The following is a 25,203-nucleotide window of genomic DNA, read 5'->3' on the forward strand; positions in this document are numbered from 1 at the left end:
GCTGTAACACACAAACACACACACACGTATACATATATACAGTGACATAAAAAAATAAAAAATCTTCCTCAGTCTTGTGTTTGGCATCACTGTATTTTTCCCACATATTCGCACTGCAAGACAACCTCACATGGGTGGCCCCTTTTCACACCTCAACAGGAGGCTATTGGCACCGTGGTCAGAGAAAATAATGCCATTAGACGAAGGCAGATACAGAGTGTCATTATAAAAGACAACAATGTCTTTGAATACATCAGAACTGTTAGCATCTCAACCATCAACAGGGTACTGAGAAGACCCCTCGTGTGCATGAAACAGCTGGACCATGTACCGTTTGAAAGGACTGGTGACAGAGTGAAGGCGCTACAGTACCAGTGTGTACAGGTAAAACATCTGTGTGCATACAGTAACTACTTCATCGTAAACAGTGCAATATGTAATAGTGATATACAATACAGTAAGTGTGGCCTGTACACATTTGCTATAGCTGTAAAAAGGAACATGTGTAAAAAATAAATAAAAAAAGAGCAATATGTAAACATTTGACTGTATCTAGTCCAAAATGATGATACGTGTAATTCATAAAACGAATTATGCATCTTCTGGGATATAGCGTATAATGGAACTGGAATCAAGCGAACTACCTCACAACTTCATGTGCCTGGATGAGGCTGGCTTCAACCTGACCAAAAGCAGATGGCGTGGTTGAAATGCCATCGGCCACAGAGTTACTGTCGATGTGCCTGGCCAACAAGGAGGGAACATCACTGTGCTGCCTTTTCTGAGAATGGTGTGCTAAGCCGCATTCCCCTTGTAGGACCATACGACACACGGCATCTCCTCAGCTTCTTAGAGACCCTCCACAGGAATCTCAAACCTGATGATGGGAGTGGTCTATTTTTTTTTTAGATGATTTACCAAAGTATGTGGCAATTTGGGATAATGTGAGTTCCCATCGCTCAAACACCATCAGGCAATGGTTTGTGACCCACTACAGTATGCCACTGGAATTCCTCCAACCCTATGATGCCCCATTCCAGAACCCAGCTGAGGAGTTCTACTCAGCATGGAGGTGGAAGGTCAACGATTGTCAGACACATAGTCAGATGACCCTGCTTGCTGCCATGGACACGGCATGTGAGGACATCGCAGCAGACTCCTGCACAGGCTGGATGAGACATTCCAAGAGATTATTTTGGCGCTGCATTGCAAGGGAAGATATCCGTTGTGATGTGGATGAGAAAATGTTGCCGGGAGGTCAGGAGGTGTAGAAGGACTGCACTGTAATTCCCCATACAGCGCTGCATGTACAGTTCTGACTAAGGGTGTTTCCTATGTTCGCTTTTGGTCTTTTTTCCCCCTTCGTGCTGTAAAATAGTCTTGTCTTTTTCTTTTCTGTATCCCAAAGACATTGTACTGTAATTTTTTGACCGACCAACGGTAAAAGCGCAAATGTGAATCATGTCCAATCAATATCCCACTCAAATACAGTAATTTGTAACTTTGTACTGTTGAAATTGAAATAAGCCATATAGAAAAAGTGCAGCCTTGTGCATTTTCGATCATTGCCATCAGAACTGTGGCCACAGTTTACATCAGTACAAGAGTAGCCTACACTGTTTAATTGACAACATGGCTAATCCGTGGTGTTGTTCGTACGAATTGTTTCGAGAAATGCACTTACTGGTTTGTAAATGTTAAGGATGATTCGAGAAATGTACCAAAACGACTGCTAAACACTGTAATAGCCGTGAATGGTAAATTGAGTTGTAAATAAGTTGTCTGAAGTGGATATAGCTTTTTGAGACCTAACGTCATTTTTGCTGATGATAAAATAGCATTGTCATTGATGACATTGCTAATAGTTTACGGTACAGTGGGGAAATCCCAGATAAGCACATGAAACAAATGCTGCTTATAGGAAATCCACGCATAGTCCTACATTTCACCACGATAGGTCGCTGTATGACAATTTTCCCCCCTCAATCTCCCTCCAACCACAATCTTGAGAAGACTGCTGATCATCTTCGGGAGCGTAGGCTATACATTACTACCCATAGCCTGATCTAGACCTGTAGCATTGGCAAAATCATGGACTAATAATATTATTGAAGGCCTTTGATGTATTCTGTTTACCAATTTTAATAGTATAGACTAGCATACTTGCATAGGCTACAGATAGGCCTACTCCTCCATCATACTGGGGTTTGACTGGGTGTATATACCACTAAAATAGGTGAACGTAAGCCCATGTCAAATAATTAAAAAGCTATAGTTAACGATTAGTCCAGGCTGGGATGCAATGGTTTTATTTGGCAGCGGGCTTGCCTAGCAGGAGAGAGATGGGGCATTAGTTCCGCTCCCTTTGAGTAGCGCACGGGTTGACTCTAGCTGAACAGGCATCTGTAAGCAGGCAGGGCTGCTGTGTAGTAGGTTAGTAGCCTAGGCGCAGAAGCGAGACGGGAGGGGAGCAGAAACGTCGTTGGCGGATACATTTGATTTTCATTAGATAAACGCCGTTGAAAATCTGTGCGAAACGCGGCGCTTTAACCAGAGGAATAGAGTTGGCCTTTCGGATGAAGAAATGGCAGCGGAATCGACCCGGAGATTCACAAAAAACCTGCTCAAGCCCGGGAGTGCTGCGGAGATAAGACAGACGGCATCCAATGCGGTCAGGCATTCGGCAATAACGGTGAGTCAACGGCAAAACAAAAGGTTAAGACTGTACCTTCTCCAGTAGCCTAATGCCTACGGAGCATATTATAGGCTAATGTAGGGCTCAGTGGTTTAGTGCTTTTTCCCCCTGGCCCTTTTCTCAGTAAACAATGCCACATTCATTTTGAATTCATTGTTTGCTACGGGAGCATGATTGTGCCCTGGTGTTTGCGAACTTGACATTCAGAATCGCGGCGTTACGGTTTGGGTTGAGTGAACACAGCTGGTCAATTGGGTTGTAATATCATACCTTCATGTCTGCCGTGAAGGGGAGCTATCTGAAGGACTTCGTTATATTACTTTACAATCAGTGCTGCATTTGAAAATGATGACAAGGTTTGTGAATGCCTACACATAATCTACGACATTACACACAACGTTACAAATGTACAGTGATTTGTTGGGTGAAGGGAAACAGACCCGTGTCCTCTAGTGGTTTTCGGTATTTTCCATGCTGCCTCTTGGAAATAACAGACCAGGTTGTAGCAATGGTTATTGTCTTTCCCCGGGAAATGCCGGTTTGCCTAGAGAAGAGGATGCTGAATGGCATACGTAGACAAGTAGTAGCCTAGCATCAGCCTAGTTGAGCGTAAAAACAGGGATGCACACTGGTAGGGGTAATATGAGGTAAACTTATGTTGGCTGATATCTAAGGTTAGCTACCTATATTTAGCTAGTATTGAAGGTATCTTCTGAAACGGTTTGATAAAGACCCGACATTCATGCTGACCGTTAGCCTTTAGAAACATGGAAAGTATATTTCATTAAAACGTTTAATTACTATTCCCACACGCATGTTTAGGGTTAGAATTCCAACGCGCTCACAACAACGTCTCCATTGGGTACACCTGTGTGTAAGCTTGACCGCGGAGAAGCGGCTGTTTTTGTAGTTCGTCTACATGAAAGGAAACTGCCATATGGGTCTGTGCAAAGGTGCTACTCTATCTTATACAAAATCTATGTCGTGCTGAGGCTACATGGCCAGTGTATAAGCGTGTGTGTTTTGATTGAGGGGCATGTTAATGTCGCTGCTTTGATTCACAATGTTTCCCTGTTCTCATTGTAAGGTTTGTACTCAGTCATTCTCATAGTTTCAGATGTGCACTGGGTTTCTGTTCCTTCTATCAGTTTGACAGTGTCTGATGTGTGAGCTGCAGTTTCTGTCAACCAGGCTGTAAAAATAAGTCTAATATCATTGCCACCACAGTTACGAGATCACAGTAATGCTGTACAGTGAAGTTTCCCCAGGAGTATAGGGCTACCCAACCCTCACCCTACAAGGTTTGCAGTCTGCTGTTTTTTTTTTGTTCTATCTCATCATTAATTGCACTCACCATGATCTCCCAAGCCTATATAAGTCCCAGATTAAAGGGTTTCAATGAAGAAATGGAGTGTAGCTGGACTAAAGGCCTGGAGTTGAGTTTGAGGGCCACAGACATGAGTGTAGCACAAAAGCCTGGGCCCTGTACATAGGAGGTCACTCAGGGCCCCTCCCCTCTTTATTCAACATTCAAACATATTCGAGGTCCCCCCCCTACATGTAAGGTCCCCCCCTATATACTTTACCCCCGGTCTGACACCACTGGCCACAGACTTTTATTTGGTGTCAGTTCTTTTTCCTATCATCTACTAATGGTCACAATTAGGACTGGGGGAAGTGAAGCTAGTCCCAGCTCTCGACCAAGAGGCCAACAATAATAGAGATGGGGGGGAGGGACCCAGTGACCCACTTTTATAAGTTATTGCCCACTAGTTGTGCTACGCTTAAACCCAGAAACACATACCCCGACCGATGATCGGGCTCTGGGAGAACCTGTTGGCAAGGAGCTAGCAGTAAGACGACGAGTGGTGGCCCTGTCTACAGAGGACAGAAATGAATCGCTGAGTCTCGAGGATATTCATTAGTTCAAGATGAGAGCTGATCATTCACAGTTTGTATTGCTTTAATGAGTTGTGGATGTACTGAATGATGTTGTTATGAAACAAGTAAAACACAGACTTTATTAGTAATTCGTGTGACATTTTTCAACCCTTGGCTTCTATCAGTTAAGCAACAATGTGAGCTGAAAGGTCAAGATCCTACCTCTCCATCTTGGCAAGCAATGACATCTCTGCGGTTGGAATTGGTCTTTTGAGCCAGTTTACAGGCTCGTTTCCTTTCACCATCCAACCTACTATAAAAGTTATGGCGCTGGGGTTTGAGTCTCAACACTCTCCCACTGTTTGCTGGGCCCTCCATGGCTTCACCAGTGTGTCTCCAGGGCTGGCCCCATTTGGAACTGTCCCAGAGGCTGGCGGGAGGTCCCGGGGCCATTGCCTACTTCCGTAGTTTGGGCCACCAACTGTCTCTAGCCATTTCACACACAACTGACTCTGAGAAAGAGACCGTTGTATTGAAGTTCATAGTTCATTCGATCCATTTCCTGTTTGATAACCATGTTGGTTGAATAACTGACTGGTTGGCTACATGACTGATCCAATGGTAAAATGACTGAGTGACTAGCAAAAGGACTGATCCACTGGCAAAATGATTGACTGGCAAAATGACTGATTGATTGGCAGAATGACTGACCCACTGGCAAAACGACCGATCAACTGGTAAAATAGACTGATCAACTGACAGAAGAAATGACTGACAGAAGAAATGTGTGTTCTTTGGCCTCCAGTCAGAGGCAGGAAACCCAAGTAGACATAGTGCATAACTCTTTAAAGGCCCACATTCATTTTCCTTTCTATTCTTCTGGTTTCCATGTTTCTTTCCCCAAAACTGCACATTGTCGGGAATGTGTAAACCTTTCTCTCTTTCTATTCCTCTCACTCTGGACCTCCTCCTCTCCTGCCTTCTCTACTCCTTTCGTCCCTTACCTGGCCACACCCACCTACCCCTCTCAGTCCCTAATGAGAAGAGCTCAACGACCCAGTGACAGGGCCACTTCACTCATGGACTCACTCATGTTACCCTCTCTGTGGAGAGGATATGGGAAAGGAATGCCACCACTCTCTCCCAAAATCTCGTTGCTTCCCCTGCTTGTGTGCATATGCATTAAGGATGTGATTAATATAATATTTCTTTCTTAACGTATAAACCAGAGTTTCTCAACTGGGGGGTCGCATCCCAAATATGGGTCACATTGCAGTCCATTGCCTAACACAGGATGAAATGACCAGATCCAAAAAGGAACATAATGAATTTGTTGATCTACATTATTTGGCGTGAAAAGCTTGCTAGAAGCGAGACGGTTCACAGTGAAATATTGAAATTAATTTGATATTTCTTTGTCTGGACCATTGCCCATTTTGACATTGCTTGCCATCTGAGTGACCACATTTGAACCATAGAGTAAAAAAAAATGTTTTTTTAAAAAAGTTAGGTGATGCCTGTTTCTGTACACAAACTTTTAGCTGCCTTTAGTGCATCTGCCCCTTAATTAGGTTAATGTTTCTTAGCATAGCAAACTTCCATGGTTAAAAAACTTTGTTCTGTCTTTTTATGCTGTTCACAATTTAATTGATGACTGTCAGCAGCAATCAATATAACATTACAGAATGTAAATTGCAGTACAATCCACAATGTACAATATGGGGTCACAACAAAATGATCATAGTCAAATTCGGGTCACAAATAAAATAATTATCCAATTACACATGCACTGTATTCATCTTGCTGCTGTCATTTCACCAGATTTTCAATTCACTTCAAAAGTATTGCCAGCCATGCAGGACTTCGATGCTAATGCCGAACCTCTGAGGACACAAACACTCGCATCTTTCATAGCGAGCTAGTGAGGGGAAAGGGAGGGGAGGGGCACCGCACACAGACTGAGACTGCATTGTGCACTATAGACTACATACAGTATCTACTGGTAATCAAAAGCTCTACCTCTCAGTGGAATGTTGCATCTCTCAACTTATTGGTTTGCTGTGTCTTGCAATGTCAGTAAAGCGTGGCCTGTAATCCAAGTGACTGGGATATTCTACAAACAGGATATCAGGCTGAAGCCTGAACACAGGGGAGCAGGCGTGCCAAAGCGGAGGGCTTGGAGGAGGGGGCAGAGCCATGCGCATGTGTTTTGGTAATCTGTATCTCACAATGTTTACTCAAAAAAAAAAAAAGCCTGCAATTTACCTCTTCCTCTCTGGTTTTATTTAAATTACACAACCTTCCCCGGGCATTTAAAACCTTGTATCTAGTATGGCTAAAACACTGGAATAAACATGGCGGGGGGAAAACGTTAGAAAATGTTAACAATCCCAATTTACTTTAAACTTGTGATGGTATGTGCTGGTTGTGCGTGTGGAGCAGGAAGCCAGAACAGCATGGTTTCTCTTACTGGGTCTGGTCCAGTCCAAACCTCGACTCACAGGACCCCCAACACCACAATCACATATAGACTCTCAATACCTAAACCCCAAACACCTAGAGGTAACCTTAACTTTAAACCCCTAATCGTAATTCTAAATATATACCACATCGTTGAACTGTGCTTCCGTTTTTAACCTGTGAACCTGCCAAATGTCTACTGGATGGCCAAGTTTCCTCGTTTGCTTTCATTTTTGATCACTACAAGGATAGTTCAACCTGCACACACACACATTTTAAGAAAACTCTCCTTTTGGGGACATTCCTTTTCGCATTCAACAAAATATTGAATGTGAAAATATTTTGTTGAATGGATTGTCCCTGTCCTTGTCCATCTGGTCATGCTTATGACCTGGACTAGGTTTAATAGACTCTAGACTCAGCCTGCATTTAATTATTATAGCTTGTACTCTTAATGTTCACATGGCACAGCCAGAAGAGGACTGGTCACCCCTCTGAGCCTGGTTCCTCTCTAGGTTTCTTCCTAAATTTCGGCCTCTTAGGGAGTTTTTCCTAGCCACTGAAATTCAACACCATTGTTGTTTGCTCCTTGGGGTTTCAGGCTGGGTGTTTTGGAAAAACACTTTGCGACAACTGCTCATGTAAAAAGGGCTTTATAAATAAATTGATTAAGTTTAACCCTTAACCTTGACCTAAACCAGCGATATCAAATACCCCTTTATATTACAACTGTTGTAGGCTTTTCAAAGAGGAATCTTTAATGATTATTGATCGACAACTTAGGTGGTTAAAATGCCTTTTTGGATGTCTATTACGCCCCGCCCCCCCCCCCCAACATCTGAGAAGAGCGCTTCAGGTGTAGAAAACTGATTGGAAAGTACGGTTCAACAATTCGGCATTCATTTTTATTAATTATGTCGCGTCACTGTTGTCATGGTATCATCATTGCCATTGTAGGACCGACTAAGGAAAAACAACTGCTGATGCTGAGTGTCGTAGTCTGTACCATGTGTTCACGGAAAATTGCACAGGATCTCAAAGGCCTACGTAGGCAAAATAATTGTTTTAGTAAGAGCGTTGTTGGCCATTGAAAGCTCCACTCATTTTAGACATGTGTGCTGTTCGTTGGCTGTAGCGTACATGTCTATTACTGTCCTGAGGTATGCTGTTTTGTTTGGACCCCGAGGATAGTCGTCGCTGCTTTTGTTAGTAGCTAAATGCTGCCCCACTGACAGACATGCGGCTTGGAGGACCATGCGACCAGGCACCGGCTTGGGTGGGAGGGGAGATTGTCCGACTTCCTCGGGCCAGTTGTGCTCCAGCAGTTCCTTGGACGGGGCCAGGAAAAGCCACAGTACCTGAGGAGAAACTGTCACGTGATTGTCCGCAAATTTGATGATGCGACTGGCTTCGGGGTTGGACCTCCGGCACGGGTGAAACACAATGGCGTGGCGCTGATATCTATAAGGAACACATACTGTAATCTAGAATCCTCACCGGCCCATTGGAAGGTGGCCCAGAATAAACACGGTCGTAGATACAATTTGATAGCCCCGAAATTGGGAAGTGGAGAAAAAGGGTGTATATTTCATGAAAAAACGAGTCTATTTCAAGTCAACTATCATCCTGAAGTCCTAAATATATACTGTATGCATATAGAATGAAGCCCCATATTGAGAAAACAGAGGAATTTTCTCCACTGACGTGTAATTATGGGAAGAGCGAGGGAAGGAGGGGGGGAGGGAGTGAGGGAACAATCTTTAGGGTGTTCTTGAGATAAAGCCCTGCCAGTTTCTTCTAGTGAACCTTCCATGTCACCCCACCTGGGAGATGGACCACCTAATGACAGACACAGCCATGCACATGCAGAGCAGGCTGTCTGTCCATGTCTCCGGCGGAGAATGTGAGGTTTTGTATTGCGTCTCGTTCTATATGGCAGATCCTCAGCCAGGCGTAGTGTTTTCACCCGCTGGAAATATCCACCCGCTTACATCACGACAGACACAATGGCCGCTGATTAACCCGATGTTTCCACGGTCGCCGGTCATGTCGGCCTGGGCTCCAGATGGCTCTGGTGTGTTACCGACCACGTGTCCGTCTGGTACCAGTGCCACTACTACTGCTACAACTCCCCGGGTGTTTGTCTGCGTGACTGTCTTGGGCTCGGCGCTCTTCCCCGCGTCCCAAATAGCGTCCCACGCTGGGCTTTTGACCAGGATTTCCTGCTAGGTGCCCGTGAGTAGGTGCCCTTGGCAGGGGACAGGGGGCCGGGTGGGTTGCAGGTCGGAGAATGTGTGTCAACCAGAGATGCTCGTTTTGGCGGAGGCGAGCTGCTGTCATCCCTGCTCAGCTCCCTGTCTCTGACATGTCATCACTCAATGCAAGAGCGTTAGAGGAAGACCGGCTGCACTTGGTCTGTTTGCCCTGTAGTCATTGTGTGTGTGTGTGTGTGTGTGTGTGTGTGTGTGTGTGTTGTTCTGGGTCTCAGGCCCAGTTCCCTGTATGTATTGGGCAAGTTTGCCCTTGACACCGATTTTAGGTCAGTGTATTGTCACCCATAATTACTATTTAAAATAAAACAAAGTGGTGTCTGTTGGAATTATATGCTTTTTAGTTGGTCTCAGTCTCCAGGAACTGTATTGATGCCTTTCACCTGTTTCTGTTTCCTTGGGGTATATATGCAGGGTTACACTTATGTAAAACCCTTTGTCATCCATCACCATGGGAATCCAAAGAGCTTTCAGCTGAAAGGAGACAGATTCTTCTTGATCTACAAAGATCAGGTAAAGGACATTAAAAAAAAGAAGAATCTAAGGATTGCAGTTTTAGGACTGCACAATCTATTGGAATCTTCCGGTTATCTTGTCTCAAAATCACCTGTTAGTCACCTGCATTTCAACAAGGGTTGGATTGACGGATGCCCAACCCACAAATTGCAGTGCCTGAAATTTGCCAAATGTTTTTGGAACTACAGTTACCATCATTTGCTGTGGTCAGATAGAATTACCTTTGCACTAAATCGGTGTGTCCTGCGACAAAAGGGGAATGCATACAAGAAACCCACCTGACACCGACCATGTTATATGGTGGCCGATCTTTGATGCTTCGGGATTGTTTTACTGCTAGTGGTCTTGGGGCTCTTGTCAAGATCAACGAGAAAAATAATTACCAGGATATTTTAGAAATTATTGTATCAATATAAAAATGTATGGATCCCCCTTAGGCTTGAGCCCAAATATGGCTAATTGATTGTTTATCTTTGGCCTTTTTTTTTTGGCCTTTTGCTCAATTTCAGGAGGAATGCCAATACCCCTTGATCGGACTGTACATGTTCATGTCAATTTCACTATTTAACTAGGTTACAGCTAAAGACACCATCGACCACCACTGCTAGCTGTGCTACTTTAGCAGTTCCTTCCTATTAACCTCAAATGAAAACTATGTTATGCAATGAAAAGAACTGCCAAATATATACATAGTAGGCTCCAGTAGCCCCTCACAGGCTTACTAAAACATCCACATTGTTGTTGACTTTCTGTGAGTGTACAAGTCCCCCATGGACTTTGGTGATCTTTTCTCTGCATGTCTGAGGGCTGGTGAGAACCAGACTTAAATCCCACCGTCTGAGACCGAAATCAGCTGTTTATCAGATGGCCGTTTGTAGCAAATTAAGGGAAACCGGAAGATTACTTGGCCAATAAAGTGCCTGTTAGCATTCCAAACACCCTGTGACACCCTGTTCTATATATAGTGTTCCACTATTAAGGAGGTCTCAGATCTCTGGTCAGAAAAAGGGCAGAATGAGGGATGTTGAGGGGTGTTTTGGGAGTCCGACCCTTCCCAGTCACCGAAGTTAGAATCCTACACAGAGGCCTCAATTATGCCGGAATATAATTAAGGAAATGTTTGTATCACTCCTCTCATATCCGTCTGTCCTCAGGACGTCTGGTTCAGCTTTGGTTCTCCCACGTTGTCAGATCAAATCACATGTTGAAATGTAGTTTTTTAGTTGTAATTGTAGCAAAATCCTTTTGCTTGTGGTTTTCCCCTATATTCATTCTTCGTTACCTTTCTCTCCTGATGACCTGATAAGCGCTGCTCATGGGAGGAGATGGTTGACTTGTCTTTGTGGCTGCCCAAATTGCCCTTAGCTCAGTTTCCATCATTAATAGTCTTGCGTATCCGTACCAGCAAAATGACCTCATTGTCTAGTCTTCCTTGGTTTGGTGAATGTTGTATTAGCCAAAATGGGTTGAATGGGCCTGTTGCCCTAAGCTGCATTATATTAAATGGATATTACATTTCAGTAACCCTCTCCCACATGTCTATTGGTGCTAGTTTATTGATTTCATTTGATGTGTTAAAATACATGAATAATGTTATACATGTCAACAGACACACACACACACACACATCACTAACTTTCAATATAGAGCCTATTTAGTGTACATTACAATTGTCATGACATTAACATAATATGTAAATTAAATATCCTACTCACACAAGCAACAAGAAACTCTTGTTGTGCCGTAAGGCAAAACACATGCGAGCAGTGTTTTGCCAGAGGCATATGAACTCCTGGTTGTTGTATTCCTGGTTACTGCCATGGCATTTCTCTGTCAAACAAGTGCCCTGGCTGATTTATAACAGGAAAAGGGGGGGCCCTGAAACACTCCCTTGAGGTATTCCACATTGGATTAAGCTGGCCCTACACAGTTTGGTATTGACATTTCCTTGAAGATATTACCTACATTACTGCCATGAATCCAAAACCAATTACCCTAGCTAGGTTTAGTTCATTTTAAACTCAAAAGAAAAACATTGTTTTACCTGATCTTTTTTCAATACATAGTATGCTTATGTCAACATATTTCGATGAGGTTTTAATATGCAATTTTCCTGTCATCGACACACATTGTTGCATTTACTACTAGGTAATCCAGGTATGGAGATGAGCCGCTTTGGAGCTTTGACCAAGCAAGCCATTTGATTGGCTTGTTGCGTTGCGTCACTGATTTACAGCACGGTCCCAACCCATTTAGCTCTGCCCAAGTTCTGCCCAAGGCTTCTAGTTTAGAGATGCCCGATTTGTCCTTTAATGACAATCAAACTTGTCTCAATGGTAGATAAACAAATGGAGAGAGGACGAGAGAGAAAGCTAGAGGTTGAGGAAGGGAAGGAGATGCCTGTTGTCAGTTTCTCCCCTCTCAGAGGAGAAGTCTTTCACCTTCTTCTATATATTTTTTATTAATAACCTTAAAACACAGTCATGTGTGTGCACGTGTGTATTTGTCAGTCCAATGTTTATCAGTTTGTCCTCGTCTTTTTCTGCCTATGTGTATTTGGTATGAGTTTTATTTATATATAATATATATATGATATATGAGTAGGTTGTCTTCACACCTGAATTTGTTCCTGTAAAGGCAAAGATTAGACTTTTCACTAGTTGCTTTTGGGACAGCTAAATCATTTATTGTTTTTTTTTTTGAAGAATTTTACTGTTGCTCTGGGCTCATTCAATTGTTTATCTGTCTTGTCGGTCTGTCCTTTGTCTGCATGGTAATATTTTAGCAGTCAGCCAGTTAAGATCTTTTTAAGAGCTTTACTGAAAAGTGCTGATGGCAGTGCACACACACACACACACACACACACACACACACATGCATATACACCCACCCCGCTGCTGCTTTAACCACAGGATATGGCGGTGTCACAACGCTGTCATCTACATTAGTATCAATCCTACGCCATCTGATAGTACGTGACTTTTTGTTTAATCTCTGGCCCACGTCCACTAACAGGACTGTACCATGCTTCCACTGTGCTTCTAGCTCCTCTCCACCTGTCGGTCGAATAGAGTTACTGTCTCTGGACTTTGTGAGAAAGAAACCCGACCATTCCCTGTACAGCTAAACAGGCTCACTGGGACTGTGAAATCTAATGTAATTACACGATGGCTGTCTTACATTCTGGCTTGCCAGTATTCATTATTGCACACTGTGATAAAACCTTTCGCATCATTAAGCACTGACATTCATATTATGTGAGATTTGTGCAATATAAATAAAGTTTGTTTTGATCCGATTGCTAAAAAAAAACAAGTGTTTCTTATTGAGCAAGTTAATTATTCTTTGTTTGATGCATAATGGACATGACCCTGGCTGATGTATTGTTCTTATCTTCAGTTTGAGGCCTTAACAATGTTTATCCACTTCTGCACTTCACTTCTAAGCAGTTGGCGTCCCAAATGTCACGCTGTTTCCGAAATGAGTTCACTGTTTTCAGTTGCAGTCAAGAACACAAAATGGAGAAAATATTAATTAAACTCTCGATGTGTGGTCCCCATTTATGAATCTATACTCCAAAAAGTGTTTCCTAAGGATGTCTGGAAGGGAATTTGTAACAGCCACATAAATATCCACAGCAGATTTACAAAAGGGGGGGAATTCCCAAACAGCTGGGCCCCAGGAAGGTCAGGCCAGCCACTTGCCCCCCCCCCAGGGGCAGGCAAGGAGCCCCCAGGGGAACCAATCCTGAAGGTGTCCATGTCCCTGTACAACAGAGTAGGACTGGCACACTGCCTGTTGGTGGTTCTAGAATAAAGGCAGGCCACGCCCCACAGGCAGAGGGCCGGAGTGACCCTTTAAAAAGGCCAGCCGAAACGTTCAGATTCAGCAGTTCAGGCTGTGTTGCCCGGGCAAGAGTACAACAGGCCCATTGTTGCTGGCTACCTAAATGAGGCCTGCCCTACAAACCAGTGCCATGGATGCCCTGTTGGCAGGAGCAGCAAGGAAGAGCAGTTGCAGTGATTCTGATTCCTTGACCGGGTTGACCTGTCCTTTCAATGAAAGGACCGTGGTGGAGGCCCCAGTGGTAGACCCTGGGTCAGGTCCAGGTGAGGCCAGAGCTGGTGTCGGTTCAGATGGTACATGCTATTCAGCAAGCCCTTCCCTGAAAAAGACTACGTCTGGATGGCAGCATATGTTGCTCCAAAACCTGTATATATTGTTCAGCATTAATGGTGCCTTCACAGATGTGCAAGTCACCCATGCAATGTACACTAAGGCACCCCCATACCATCATGGATGCTGGCTTTTGAACTGTGCACTGATAAGAAGCCGGACGGTCCCTCTCCTATTTAGTCCAGAGGACTCAGCGTCCATGATTCCCCCCAAAAATATCACATTTTTTGTCGTCAGGACACTTTTGCCCTTCGCCTCCATCTTAAATGAGCTTGAGCCCAGAGAAGACGGTGGCGTTTCTGGACCTTGTTTGTATCTGGCTTCTTCTTTGTGGATGCAGCAACGTTACTGGGTTCACAGGCAATGTTTTTCGGAAGTGTTCCTGAGCCCACTGCAGAATAATGACTGTTTTTAATGCTGTGCCGCCTGAAGGGCCAAAGATCACGGCCATCCCATATTGGTTTTCGGCCTTGTCCCTTGTGTACAGAGATTTCTCCAGATTCTCTGAATCATTCATTGCTATTACATACCTTAGATGATGAGATCCCCAAACTCTTTGCAATTTTACGTGGAGAAACATCATTTTTAAATTGTTGCACTATTTGCCTTTGCCGTCTTTACTTCTGAAATACTATCTAGGATGCTCTTTTTATACCCAATAAATAAATAAATAATCTCAGATTCCTTGCTATGGGTTCACCCAACTATTTAAACATTATGGTAGAAGACAAAGTGGTCTTATCTTGGCAAGTAGTAAATGCCGCGGTGCCAATAATTGTGCCACACATGCTTTAGAGATTTTTTTTCTTGGTAAATAATTACATTTTTCTTTGAACAATTTTACCTCAACTAAAGGTAAGCTCAAGCTGACAAACAACTTTTTTCATAGTTTCATATGTTTGGAATACCCCTCAAGCACACCTACAGCGTCATTTCATTTTGGTACAACAGGGGTAAATTCATTTATAATGGGAACACATTGCGTTGCATGTGTTGGATTTATCGCTTGCATGCATCAAATTATTCGCAGACATGGCTTGAATAAAATGGTAGCCATTGGTGCCTTATGAACTTTTGTGTCATAAATGCCCAGGTGATGCATGCAGAGTTTAGTGTAAAGACACTGTGTAGGTGTTGTTGAGACATTGACAGCCATTTGGATATAGAGAAGATGGATCCTTTTGCTACACGGTTTACATGGTGTGAAATGTGTCAAAGAGACTGCGTGTGCCCGCACATCAATCATCAACAGGATGTCAGTGTGTGAAGTCTGCGGATTGTTGTTTCCAATAAAGCGGGTATCGCGCTGACTGACTGAGCTTATGTGTGTGCTCGGTTTTACAGAAGCTCTCACTTTCTGTCCAACAACTTTGTCTCCAATGTCAACCCCAGATGAGCTCAAACACTGTCGTGTTTCAAGTTAGACCCTGCCGAAATCAAACCCTATCTAGTCAAGCACTGCCTATTCAAGCACTGCCAAGTCAAGCACTGATGATTAAAAAGGTCTGCCAAGCTGTACATAAGGGGAAACATCTGAGCCAGTACAGTGTAGTTCAGCCTTTCACTGGGAATTCACTGGTACCAGTGCATCAGAGCAGGAATTTCCGATATGCTAGCTTTTTAGTCTCAAAATCCTACTAGTGGGCGGCCTTCGTTATGTCACTGAACAACAGTTTGTGTGAACCAATGAAAAGAATAGTGGTCAGGATTATGGGTAATGAATGGCTCTTTGACTTGTGTTATGACTGAGCCTCAGACGCACTCCATTCCTGCCCCAAATGGCATCCTAGTCCCTCCTTATTCACATGGTACTGGTCGGGGGCGGAGCTTTGCATAGGATGTAGGGCGCCGCTTGGGATGCACGCTATGACATGTTAGGAAGATAACAGTGGAGCCATGTACAGCCTGGACGTCTTCGCTGAATGCCTCATTGACAGAGAGGGAGAAATAATGGAGGGCAATAGAAGAAGGGAAGAGGAGAAGCAGGGAGGACCGGAGCCTGTCAGAACTCAGAAGTGACAGTGGCTTTTTTTGTGCATGTTTTCTTTTTTTTTTTTTTTTTTTTTTTTACTGAATCACCCCAGTGTTTGAACTCTGTGTGATCTCACTGGAGGCGTGCTGGTATCAGCTGTGCATGTGTGTGTGTGTGTGTGTGTGTGTGTGTGAACATATTTGTCAAGGTGTGTGTGTATCTCAAAATCCTGTAGTTATGAGCTGTAATCCCCACTCCACGCTGTGTGTGTGTGTGTCGGCTTTAGGGGATTAATCTGCTCAATCTAAATGCAGACAGTACTGAGACTGGGCAGGAGGGGGGTGTGAGGGGCAGTGAGGGGGGGGTGAAGTGTCCTTGGCCCTGGCTGTTTTGGCTGTGAGGCAGAAAGGGAGAGCAAGAGAGAGAGAGTTGGAGTGGGAGAGGGATGGTGGACGAAAGGGCGTGCACGTGTGTTTCAGAAAGGATGAAAAGGCAAGAGAGCAGGGACCCCTCAGGCTGCGTGTCTATATGCTGTTGGGGTACCACAATAGTCTGAATGGAGTGGGTTTAGTGGCCGTGGACCGGCTGCTTTCAGCCACTGCTGACCAGGTCATGCTTCATTAATGCTTAGCTTTCACCCGTCTGTCTGCTGGCCCATACAAAACCCTCTCCACACACACACACACACACACACACAATCGCACAGCCCCTGCCTTACCGGCTTTTTGAATGCCCGGTAGGACTCTGAGATACCACAGCATGAAGAGGCCTTGTGTGGGAAGTCCATATCCGACTCCAATAATAGCCCTTAGGACTGTTCTGCGTTGCCGGTATCCTAAACTGCACCTCTCCCCCCTTTCAGTGGACTAGTTTCAGATCTGCCAAAAGGGTCCCGGTCCTAAGAAGTGCAGTACATAAAGGGCCATTTTGGACGTGGCCGTTGCCGAGTGAGTTTCCTCTCCAGAGCTCTTAGGGCCTCTGGAGGGACCCGCCGCATTCCAGAGTGCAGTAGGAGGCTGGAGTATGCTGCAGCTTCAATTACTGTACGCCCCCCCACCCCCCAGCACTCTGGCAGTTTAGTACCACAGCCCAGGGGACACGCCAAGGCAGGGACACACACGTGCACTCCATCGGACACTCGCATACCGCCCCGCTCAGCAGAATAGTGCTACACGGACCCTCGCTAACTGGATATGATGTGGGTGGGGGGGTGGGGGCCTGTTCTGTTTGGGTGTGTTTGTGTGTGAGCGCGCCGGGGTCTCTGTTGGCATGAGTGGAGGTGATGCCGGCCTGTGCTCAGCTACAAGTTGCTGGTGTGGCGGAGTGATGGCGGAGTGATGGCGGAATGATGGAGGGCGGGCGGGTGGCCAGGGCAGGGCAGGGCAGAGCCAGCAGGATTGGCATGATGGGTGAAATTGTGTTGCCATATCAGTGCTGCAGCTACAGTATGCAACCTATTGCTGAGGTGTTTGTGTGTGTGTGTCTGCCTGTAGAGGCATCCCAGAAGGAACGTCTTTGTTCCCTTTAGCTTTCTATTTTTAAATCATCCCTTCTGGTCTTATACTGTTCTGTAGGAGAATAACAGTGGCTGTTAACTAATCAGTGGCTGTTCTGTATGAGAATGAGAGTGTCTCTTCCCATTTCCAGAGGGCCTGCTCTTAGACAAAACATGCTGGAGCAGTGGGCTATAGCTCTGTAGTCTAGGGAAGGGGCATTCCACTCGTACACTACAAGGTCTTGAGCCTGCTGGTTTTCTGTTCTACCTCATCATTAATTGCACCCACCTGGTGTCCCAGGTCTAAATAAGTCACTGATTAGAGGGTTGGAATGAAAAAAGCAACCGACTGGAACTGGCCCGGAGGTCCACGGTTGAGTTTGAAGGCTCTAGAGGATGTTGAATCAAACACTCCCCTATTACCTTTTTTGGAAACCTGGATACCCTTCTCTAACCACCTCCACCGCCTGCCTGGGCACTGGTGGGCAGGGGATCGAGACGGGCCACCAACTTCTGAGAGCTGCACATCCAGATCCTGACTCCCTGAGCATCATTGTTTCACTTACTGGGTGTAGCCTGTTCTTTAGATAGTGTACTGTAGTGAACTGTTCCCATGGGCCCTGGACAAGCATAGCTTACTTCATCTGGAAAGTGTGTCATTTAAGTCTCACTAACACCACCACACAGACTCTACAGCGCCTGCCTGCCTGCTGCGAAAATACCATATAGAGAGGTAGGACCTCAGAAACGCACAGCAACCGTGTGCCTATTTGGAGGACGAGAGGAAGACCTCTTACGAAAACATAAAACAACGTCGGCCTAGGTGGTGCACTCAAGGAGATGGACCAGAGTGACCAGATGTAGCAGAAAGGGAGAGGTGGAGTGGAGGATGTAGGGAACAGAGAGATGTGAGGGAACGACCGGGCCCAAGCTGCCTGGTCCCATGTCAACGCCACCTCCAGCTGACAGACTCAGAGAGGGGCCATGCTGATAAACGCTCCCCAGGGACACCGTCTGTTACCCCTCGGGCAAAACAACAAGGGGGCAGGGGGGAGGACAGGGGATGAGGATGGGAGGACAGGGGGAGGACAGGGGATGAGGATGGGGGGGGGGGGCAGGGGATGAGGATGGGAGGATGGGGGGGGGGGGGGGGGCAGGGGATGAGGATGGGAGGATGGGGGAGGGGGGGCAGGGGATGAGGATGGGAGGACGGAGGATGAGGATGGGAGGACGGGGGACAGGGGGAGGGCAGGGGATGAGGATGGGAGGACGGGGGACAGGGGGAGGGCAGGGGATGAGGATGGGAGGACGGGGGACAGGGGGAGGGCAGGGGATGAGGATGGGAGGACGGGGGACAGGGGGAGGGCAGGGGATGAGGATGGGAGGATGGGGAGGGGGGGCAGGGGATGAGGACAGGTTATGAGGATGGGAGGACGGGGAGGGGGGACGGGATGGGGATAGGGGGGGGCAGGGGATGAGGATGGGGGGACAGGGGATGAGAGGACGGGGAGGAGGGGACGGGATGGGGGGGGCAGGGGATGAGGATTGGGGGATAGGGGAGAGGGGGACAGGGGATGAGGACAGGCTGGGGGCGGTTGTGTGGAGCTGGCTCTGACCAGGCTTGGAGGGGTTGTGTGGATCTGGCTCTGACCAGGCTTGGAGGGGTTGTGTGGAGCTGGCTCTGACCAGGCTTGGAGGGGTTGTGTGGAGCTGGCTCTGACCAGGCTGCGGGGTTGTGTGGAGCTGGCTCTGACCAGGCTGCGGGGTTGTGTGGAGCTGGCTCTGACCAGGCTTGGAGGGGTTGTGTGGAGCTGGCTCTGACCAGGCTGCGGGGGTTGTGTGGAGCTGGCTCTGACCAGGCTGCGGGGGTTGTGTGGAGCTGGCTCTGACCAGGCTGCGGGGGTTGTGTGGAGCTGGCTCTGACCAGGCTGCGGGGGTTGTGTGGAGCTGGCTCTGACCAGGCTGGGGGGGTTGTGTGGAGCTGGCTCTGACCAGTACATGTTTGGTTTCTCTTCTCAGTGTAGCCATGGTGTTAGCTATTTCTCCTAACTGGACTAGTGACTACTGCCAGCTGTGTAAGTGGATCAGAAGCAAATAAATGACTAAATGCATAATTAGACAGCAACAACACCCCCCATATGCACATAATCCAAGTAGCTTCAGAGTTGCGGTGGTTGTTTTCATTGCCTGACGTTTACTTTGTGTAGCGTTGTTTTCTTCCACATGGTGTCCTTTGTACTATTTTCCTTGTTCCCTTTATGGTGTCTTAGGGTGGCATTTGGACCAGAAGGACTGTCAGTAACAAGCTGATGAGGCTTGAAGAGGCAGTGAGATTTGAGTACATGAACAGTGACACAATATTGTGGTATACAGTTTGTCTCCAACGTCTCCCCCTCTCGATTTCTCTCCCTCGTTCCTTTTTTTTTCTCTCCCACCGTCTCTTTCCCTCCTTTTTTTTCCTTGTCTGCCCAGGTGAACTCCATTTCATTCGGTCAAGAGACTGACGCTAGTGCCTGCGTCCCAAATGGCGCCATGGTCCCTCTTTTCACCGGGACTCTGCACCACTGCGAAGGGAATAGGGTTCCACTGGGGAGACGGGCAGCTTGGCTTTCCTCGCCGATCCCTGACAATCTGGTTCTCATTACAGCTCTGTTCTCCTGCGTGGAAAAAGACAAACAAAGCCCTCACCGGGAAGGTGCTTGCTAGTCCGTCTCTGCTACTATGTGGAACGGGAACGATGAATCCTCCACCTGGCCCTGCGTGGAACTTCTGATTCTTTGCACTGCTGCTTTTTTGGTTGTGGTTGTTGTTGTGGTTGTTGCAGGCGTTATTTTGGTACTGCAAATGCACTATGCTGTTATGAAGTTGTTAATGTAATCAAGGTACTTCAGTTGTCATGGGTTATTCAAGTAGTTATGTGTTCAAGGCAAATCAGTAGTTCTTTGTGTTCAGGGTAACTCTGTAGTTGTTTGTGTTGTCGAGGTAATTCCGCAGTTGTTCATGTTGTCATGGTGATACAGTAGTTGTTAATGTTGTCGTGGTGATACAGTGTTTTATGTTGTCCTGGTAATACTGTTGCTGTTGCATTACATTGACCTAGTTGGGCTAGCCTATAGGCTATTGTACAGTAGAGATGCCAGCAGACCGGTTGTGTGGCGCTTTTAGAAATAACAGGTAAGGGGTGGGAGCACTACTCTTCACTGGGAATCTGACCTTCCCAAATTGCATCCTGTTCCCCATAACCTAGTCAAAGTTATGCACTCACAGTGAAGAAATATGGTGCATTTGGGTCTGGCTCGCTCCGGTCTCACACTAGAGTTATGTAGGTCAGTGAAGAAGAAAGGAAAGAGGAGCATTTACTTTTTCCTTCTTGTCTCTCAGTGTGCTCTTTTACAAATGGTCCGCTCTGTCTTCCTGCTACCAGAATGTTTGAGAGAGAAGATATGAGTTAGAATCCATTGAAGTTATCTGGCATTGAAGTGGAGAATGCAAGACAAGAACCTCTGTTCAAAGTGTGATCAGTGGGTCATGTGATTTAAGGGAGGTTGGGTGAGGATGAGAAGTGTAGGGTTGACGAGTGGGAGGGGCGAGATGCCATGTGGGTAGATGATTTAATGAGGTCTGTCTGTCTCTGTGACACTAGGGTTTGTGTGCCTTCACTCCTCCAGCAGCTGAGTCCTTGTGTTCCTCACTTTTCTTTTTGAGACTATGGGTTTGTGTGCGTGTGCGTGCGTGTGTAACATGACTGGTCTGCCCTGTCTTTTTTAAACCCCAGAAAATAGACAAACCCCTCTCTCTGCAGTAAACCCCTTCCTCTGAGTTAAACACCTCCCACATAGATTTAATAAGAGGTAAACCCCTCCCTCTGCAGTAAACCCCTACCTCTGAGGTAAACCCCTCCCTCTGAGTTAAACCTCCCACATAGATTTTATAAGAGGTAAACCCCTCCCTCTGCAGTAAACCCCTCCCTCTGAGGTAAACCCCTCCCACTCAGATCAGATAACAGTAGCAAACCCCTCCCTCTGAGGTAAACCCCTCCCACTCAGATCAGATAACAGTAGCAAACCCCTCCCTCTGAGGGAAACGCCTCCCACTCAGATCAGTTAACAGTAGCAAACCCTTCTCTCTGAGGTAAAACTTTCACGGGGCACTGACAGTCAGCCAGAGATCTATTGCTCAGGCGAGGTAGAGAGACCAAGAGAGAGACTTTTGACATCTTTTGTCATAAGCCCCCCCCCCCCCCCTTCTTCTCAACTTCATACGGTTGCAAGATCTTCAATCTTAACGCAAGACACTTTGTTTCCTTCCTTTAACCAATGCTCAGCAATGCTCTGATATGTCAGGATGAGGGCACCTCCTGGAGGGCATTGCAGTGGTGTGGTGGTGACTGTTGGCACACAAACACACACACACAAATGTGTGCAAACAAAAGCACACAAGCACAATAAAAAGGATCCTTAGTCACAAATCCAAAGTGTAATGACACTTTTCCCCCCCAGATAAAACTCTCTCAACCATATTCATAAATGCACAGACACACACACTCCCAACCCCCACACACTTTGTTTTGCACAGTGAAGTATGGTGTTGTGTTGAGTCCTCGGCACTAGGTGGCAATGGCACTGTGTCGTGCTGTAGACCTCGTTTCGTTGGAGTCTGGCGCTGTGCTGTGTCATACTGTGGACCTCAGCTGGATTAAGTTACGCACCTCAGTCATCTCTTCTACAGGCTGAGGTCAAACCTCTGTTAAAATCTACCTAATTGAATTCAATCTGTTCAAATAACTTGTTTCGGGGGGACATTTCCAGTGTGTTGATGATTGGTACATGCATGACACATAATGACACAAAAACAAATAGGCTGCAGTACAATGCAATAAAAGCAAAGGCACCCATATTAACTAATCACAATGACATTTGCACCTACTCTTTAAAGGATGTAACGGTGCTGCGAAGTTAGTAGACTACATAAAGCCTTTTTACACTATGATTTTATCTAGATAAACAAGACTTGTGGCCAGATTTGCGCAAGTGATAAAAAAACATTTAATAGTGTAAAATGGTAACAATCTTAATTGTTATTGCTATATTCAGTTTAAACCACATTTAGTTTTTTAAACAGTGTCTTTATTGAAATGGTCAAATAAACTCTTGGGTAGTGAATGGAAGTATTTAGCTATCGTCAGGCCAACCTGCCCTTTCACTTGGGATAGGAGGAATATTGTAAATAAAGAGACTGTTTGAATCCTGCTGTGACAGGTTTGAATGAATCCCAGCCTCGCCAACAGAGCTTTATTGGTATATTTGTACCTCGATGATTGACTGTCTCTGAGGATTGTACTGGCTGATTTAGAGAGTGTGGCCTGTATGGTGTAATCTGAATCAGGCATTAAGTGATTTTTTTTTTTTTTGTTGTGATTCAGTGTGACTGTCACAGGGCAGTATAGGCGATGTTTTATGTTATCATTGAATGATGATTTGAATGCTTCAGCTTTGGCCAATCCACATGTTTGCAGGCCCGCCATTTAACGTGCTTGTAAATATATGGACTGTTGGACATGTTTGCGGATGTAATGATCCAAATGTTTTTGTTGGAATTTGCCTTTACCGCTTCTTCAGAGAATTTGATAATGTCGGTGATAATGTTGCCGATAATGTCAGTGGCTTCCTGATGTTTCTCCGTGAACACACTCCAGTCTTTTTCATCCACAGCAGCTCCTGGAAGATCTTACTGCCCTCGTGGTGTTATTCAACTGTTGCAACATGAAGGAATAGGCCTACATTGTGTCCCGGAGTACAAAATACTTTCTGTTGGAAGAAATGAACGAAAGGGTAAAGATAGAAAAAGAAAGTGAATTGATCTTTTCCTGTGTTTGTATGTTTCAGAGAAGAGGGCTGAGGTGACCTCTTTCCGGCAATGGAGGTTTTACTGAGAACCTGTTGTGATCATACGGGGAGGAAGGCAGGCTGTGGGTTTAAAAGCTGGTGTGTGTGTGTGTGTGTGTGTGTGTGTGTGTGTGTGCGTGCGTGCATGTGATTCATTTGAATGTTTGTATTTTTATATGTGCGCGCATCCATCCGTGTGTGAAGGTGTGAAGGTGTGAAGGCGTGGGTGTGTGTCTTCGTGTGTTCCCTTCGTGGTGATGATTAGTGGCAGGCAGCAGGCAGCAGGCAGCAGGCGTAGCAGAAACACGACAACTTTCAGCTTGTTCTTACTTTACAGATGACCTTCACTGACTTGGTGGAAAACCTTGCTCAATCTCAAACGTTCACTTAAAGTGTGGGCACCAGGCAAACATCCTCTGTTAATGGCTTTGTAATTATACAGCGCAACCGACAGTAGTGTTACTGTTCTGTTGCTGTTTTGAAGGTACAATAATTGTGCTGTTTTAATGCTTCTATTAATGTGTTCCAGTACGGTATGTCTTTAACACAATTTTTATTATTTTAAGCACATAGTTGCGTTCCTCTCATGACCTTTAGCCGGAGTGTTTGTTCCTTATAATCAGGGGGAGAGGGATGCAGGAGACAGGGAAAGGAGCATGGCGAAACAGGGGACCAGGGACAGAGAAAGTGACAGCAGGGATCAAGAAAAGGCATGAGCATGGAACAGGGAAATTGGGAGCGTGAGAGTGGGAAGTGAGAAGAAGGAGTGAGAGAGAAAGAGGGGAAGCATTCATTTTTCAGAGCTTCTGCAGTGCCTAGTCAGAGACCCTGCGAACAGGGCAAAAGTTTGCTGCTGAGAATTCCCAGCTCTGAGCAACAGCATCCTGTTGTGGTCGTCATGGAAATGGCTGAATGTTTTCCCCATGTAAACCCTGGCCCCCCCTCACCACATCAAAACACTGTGGCGTGAGTCACACAACTGCAGACTGGAGCTTAATGTTGTGCCGGCAATTTGCACTGCAGCCTAATGTCCCAGACGAGCACGGAGTCTGCAGACTGCAGCCTAATGTCCCAGACGAGCACGGAGTCTGCAGACTGCAGCCTAATGTCCCAGACGAGCACGGAGTCTGCAGACTGCAGCCTAATGTCCCAGACGAGCACGGAGTCTGCAGACTGCAGCCTAATGTCAATGTTGAGCCACTGGAACCGGGAAGGTCTGCCATTCATCACAACCAAGAGAGCATGAAGACTAGGGACTGGGAAGCTGAAAGGGCTGATATTCAAGAGCTTACATCAGGGGGGTTATGAAGTCTTCACTCACAATCACACAAACACACACAAATTTGTACACTCTCTTCACTCACCTAGATGAATGTGTGTGCACACACAAACACACAAACACACAAATCCTACTGCTAACAACCACTTGGCCTGTGTCACCACTGGGTTGCACAATCCAGCTGGAAGAGCTTTGTTTCGTGTGGTTGTGTAATAGGTTAGTGGAAACAGGGCCAGGCCAGGCCGCTGGAACACCTCACATCCCAGTTCAGAGACGAGCTGGTTTCTATTCAGCATGATGGCTGATGTAACTCCCTCACACACACACACACACACACACATGTGCACACAAGCACAATGCATAGAGTCCCTGGGTGGAGTTGATGGGAGGAGTTAATGACACCATTAGAAATAGAGAGTAATTTAGAGTGAAAGGGAAAGAACAAATGAACGAGACAGTGGGAGGGAGAACTACAGTAATAATGAGACGTGGGAGGGAGGGAGAGCGAGGGAGAGAGGGAGAGAGGGAAAGAGACGAATCCTATTGTACATTAGGAATGAGCAGTGTGTACTTA

At 45.9% G+C, this 25,203-nt stretch overlaps 1 protein-coding gene across 1 annotated transcript in view; it reads left to right on the forward strand.

The window, feature by feature from the left end:
• Positions 1-2,247: 2,247 nt before the first annotated feature.
• The window catches only part of dock10 (dedicator of cytokinesis 10), a 90,855-nt gene continuing 67,899 nt past the window's right edge, over positions 2,248-25,203 (forward strand). The window contains exon 1 of the mRNA XM_034292436.1: positions 2,248-2,692. Within this exon, the coding sequence (XP_034148327.1) occupies positions 2,585-2,692 (108 nt within the window). The 5' untranslated portion in view covers positions 2,248-2,584. The remainder of the gene's footprint in view (positions 2,693-25,203) is intronic.

Source organism: Esox lucius, chromosome 1 (genome assembly GCF_011004845.1).
Source record: "Esox lucius isolate fEsoLuc1 chromosome 1, fEsoLuc1.pri, whole genome shotgun sequence".
NCBI lineage: Eukaryota > Metazoa > Chordata > Actinopteri > Esociformes > Esocidae > Esox > Esox lucius.